Source organism: Salvelinus fontinalis, chromosome 29 (genome assembly GCF_029448725.1).
Source record: "Salvelinus fontinalis isolate EN_2023a chromosome 29, ASM2944872v1, whole genome shotgun sequence".
In the NCBI taxonomy this organism is placed as follows: domain Eukaryota; kingdom Metazoa; phylum Chordata; class Actinopteri; order Salmoniformes; family Salmonidae; genus Salvelinus; species Salvelinus fontinalis.
The window spans coordinates 20811378-20815692 of record NC_074693.1 but is presented as its reverse complement, the minus strand read 5'-3'; the positions used below and the strand labels follow the sequence as shown (position 1 = coordinate 20815692).

General features: G+C 44.2%; 1 protein-coding gene across 1 annotated transcript; it reads right to left on the bottom strand.

The window, feature by feature from the left end:
* Window positions 1-1276: 1276 nt before the first annotated feature.
* Window positions 1277-3646, bottom strand: LOC129827603 (transcription factor Adf-1-like). The gene is made up of 3 exons (XM_055888588.1): window positions 3402-3646; window positions 2378-3085; window positions 1277-1996 (listed from the first exon to the last, which is right to left on the bottom strand). Exons 1-3 carry the CDS (start codon window positions 3529-3531, stop codon window positions 1980-1982), a joined length of 855 nt encoding a protein of 284 aa, XP_055744563.1. The 5' UTR covers window positions 3532-3646; the 3' UTR covers window positions 1277-1979.
* Window positions 3647-4315: the final 669 nt, after the last annotated feature.

The following is a 4315-nucleotide window of genomic DNA, read 5'->3' as shown; positions in this document are numbered from 1 at the left end:
CTGTGGCACAAGCCATTTGGGACTGTCTGGTTGGTGAATACATGCCTGTCCCCAAGGAGGAAGACTGGAGGGCCATCGCTGCCGAGTTCCTGGAGAGGTGGAATTTCCCCAACTGTCTTAGCTCCATTGACGGGAAACATGTAGTAATCCAGGCTCCACCGTGCTCAGGTTCGCAATTCTACAACTACAAGGGTACATATTCAGTTGTACTCTTGGCTGTAGTAGATGCCATCTACTGTTTCCGTGTTGTCGATGTTGGTGCTTACGGCAAGGGAAGTGATGGCGGGACCCTCCGGGACTCTGCCTTTGGCCAGGCACTTCAGGATGGCACCCTGGATATTCCACCACCTGCATCACTCCCTGGGGCTGAAGACCTGGGACCTGTTCCCCACATCTTCGTCGGCGATGAGGCCTTCCCTTTAAGACCCAACCTCATGAGGCCCTACGCTGGACGCCAGCTGCCATTGCCAAAGCCTGTAAGGATCTTTAACAAACGACTGTCCAGGGCAAGGTTAGTTGTTGAATGCGCCTTTGGGATTCTGGCAGCCCGATGGAGAATGTATCGGAGAGTGCTTGGTCTCAGCCCCTCAAATGTCGATGCCTGCGTGAAGGCCACATGTGTTCTCCACAACTACCTGCGGAGGTCATTCCAGGAGCCGCTCCGGATGGAGATGGGCACGCCAAATGGTCACCTTCCTGATGTCACCAGGGCAGGTGCCAACAACGCCCCCAGACAGGCACTCCAGGTGAGGGAGAAGCTGACCACCTACTTCTCATCGCCAGCAGGTGAAGTCCCATGGCAGTATGCCGTGGAGTGAAACTGCTCTTTTAAAAGCCCCCTAACATAAAGGTTATTTTAAGAACCATCCACCGTTGTCCATAAAATTGCATTTTTCCCCCAGATTATTTTATGTCTCATTGTCTCTCTTCATTTGGAAGCTATATTTAAGTGACATTTGGGAGTAAAGACCACACCTTAATAACCCCTTCCCTCTCCCATTAACGTCAGTATTATACACACCTGGCATGGTACATCAGGTGAGCGGGAGCACTAATTAAGGTTATACGACATACAGTTAGTATGATAACAAAGGGAAAGGGTAACCTAGGGTCCATACAAATAGTACAGTTTACCACCATGTTCACTGGCCTGACAAAATACAGGTGAAAAAAAAGCTAAATAGGAAGAGAATGTGTTTTTACTTTCATCTTGTCTTAGATCTGCAGGTGTAGGGAAGAAATAAGCAGATTAAGTCTAAATTAGATATGAAACAACTGACTATGAAAACATTATAATTTAATAAGTATTCAAGTACAGGAAAGAACATGACAGGTATGTGTGTTGTAAAAATGTTTTAAAAAATTAAACTATTGAAAGAGGTGTGTATGTGCGTGTAAAAAATAAATAAAATGAATGTGTAGCCTGTAATCTGTAAGGGAACAACAAGAGCATGTATTTTTGGCACAAATGCAGACCATTAAAGGGACTACTCATAAAGCCTAGACGTAGTAGGGGAACTTCAGACATGGCCATAAAGAGAGAGAGGGCAGGGCACTGGAGATCTGACGTATGAAGAGGTGTGTGTGTGTGTGTGTTTCTGCAAAAAAGGAAATAATATGTAGCCATAACACGGCTAAACAAATGGCCCCTGGACCTCATGGACCAGTCGATGGAACATAACTTCACAAAAAGTTTCAACACCCTGGTTTTCAAGTGGCTTTAAAGGAAATAAATATATTGACCTTTAGTCTCGTAAGACACCAAGAGCATCTGTGAAAACTCCGTATGAGTTTCAATTCAGAAATCTATGTAACACTAATAATGAATGCTATCCTAAGAATTTATAAACAAATGACTTTATGAATTGACTGAATTTAAACAGAACTGACGTGTGTGAAAAGAAAGGTACAATGAGGGAGGTCAAAACAACAACCAGACAACTCCTCTCCTCTTCCTGTCCTTCCTGTGAGCTGGCCGGCTAAATTGACTCCATTTCTGAAAGGGAAGAGAAAAACAACACATACAAGCTTAACATAATATGACACCATAAAAGGTGAGATTTATGTTAACTAAATACTGCTTGTGTAGTTAGTGGCATAAATATAGGAACAGTGTGGTAAAGTTTTTAATACTTGCTGTTTACTCATGGAATTTGTATTTCAGATCAAAAGATAATTATGACAGGGAAACATTTAGACAGCAACCTGTTTGGGGATAGTTTCTAACCCAGAAACAACAGCTATACATTTGCCTCATATTAATAGTTTGATCTGAAATACCAATTAACCTACATGAGTATACTCTAAAAATGACCTACTTTACTTCACTGTCGCACACTTATGACACTACCTGTGATGTGGAGAAAAAAAAACGTACCATTGAACTCGGCTTGGAAAAGCAGCTGATACATTTGAACCTTGACTGCTGCTTTTCTTTGCTGAGGCAGCCTCTTCAGGGTTGGCACCAGGCTCATGGCAAAGAGGGTCTCTTCATCCTCCTTCCTGTGAGCATCAGGTTGGGCTGCATCCCTCTCCACGGCTTGGAGGAGCCTCTGCTGAAATGAATTGAGTGGATCTGGGGGCTGGTACCTCCGATGACGCCTGGTGTGACGTTGTTCCTCTTCGTTTCTCTCTCCGTTTGTCTCCACGGCCACATCCTGTTCAACAAGGTCCTCAGTGGTCACTTCCGTGAGGTTCATAATAATCTCAGGCGGTCCTAGATCCAGAGGTGCTTCCTCCATTTCATCATCTTCCATGGCTGCACCGGTGGTGGTCATACTCGTGGATGATGTTGTAGAGGGTCTCACTACACCGGTGGAGGTGATGGTCGCACTTGTAGGTGACGTTGAGGGTCTTGATGCACCAGTGGCGACAACACTTGTGGATGACGTAAGGGGTCTGGCTTTAAAATTGCCACTCGTTGCCCTAGGCACAATAAATGGATCCAGAAAAGACAGAATGTGGCAGAAGCGCCAAGGCTGCTGGCCTGAAGCTGCTGACCCAGACCTCTTCTTCTCTTTCTCTGCCCTTCTCTCTCTCTGATACCTGTCCCTGAGTCCTCTCCACTTCCTCCTACAGTCTTCTTCTACATAGACATGAACATGATAAGCCAAACCATTACCATAGTTATTAGATAGCTATCATGGACATGTCACCTACTGTACACATAGACACACACGGTTATTTGACCCAATTAACAGGGGTACAGTAGTATCTACTATTTCCATGACTATTTATCTAGCATTCACACTCTTTCAAACATGAACATTTGGTAAAGTTATCAGGGGTAGTAACTAGCATAATTTATTTGACTATTTCTTTCACACACACCTCATTGGCTAGGTTAGCAAGCTAGGTTAGCTAGCTAGCCACATCTAGCACAAGCTCACTACTAAACTGACCTGGCAATCCTACTATCGTGGACACTTGTCTCCAAGCAGCATTTTTTGTGTTTATGTCCCTGTAGCTGTCAGCAGTTGTGTCAAAAAGACACGGTTTTGAGGATACTGCGAAAATGATTCTCTCCTCCATGTGTCCAACCGCATGCGACCATTTGCAAAAGGTACCTGCATCAGTATAGTTGCCTAGTTGCGCAAAATGTTATGCAGCAGTGATGCAATGACGCAGCCGGTGTGTTCGAAGCGTAAGTGACGGACTAGCATCATTTGTAGTGTGTGTGTGTGTGTGTGTGTGTGTGTGTGTGTGTGTGTGTGTGTGTGTGTGTGTGTGTGTGTGTGTGTGTGTGTGTGTGTGTGTGTGTGTGTGTGTGTGTGTGTGTGTGTGTGTGTGTGTGCGTGTGTATACAGCACTGCGTCTGACTGCACCCATTTCACACTTATCCTTTGATGAATGAGGGAAACCATTTTCTTAATGTATGAAAAGTAACTCAAGTACCCTCTTTTATTTCCAACGGAAACATTTGTCATGATGCCTCATTTAATCAACCAGGAAAGGGAATGCAGCCTTATAGGGTTGAGCTGGAGAGCATGACATTATTGGAATATATCACATTAGGGAGACTAAGACTAAACATGCTTGTACACCAAAGCCTTGTGTGTGTTTTCAGGTAGAGAGGTTGACTGGTTTTCTAGGGCACTGGGCTATTATGAACATATTATCAGATCCCATGTTGCTATCTAGTCATCATTACAACCTATCCAGTACAACCAGGAGGGACAAGTCTGATTTTTAACACATTTATAGTTGAAACCTATCTAATTGCCTTTGTGTGACGCAGATTGTTCAACAGATAGTGTTCCTGCAAAGATCACGGAAGCCAGGACAGAGGGATGTTGTTTAACAAATGACTGAACCA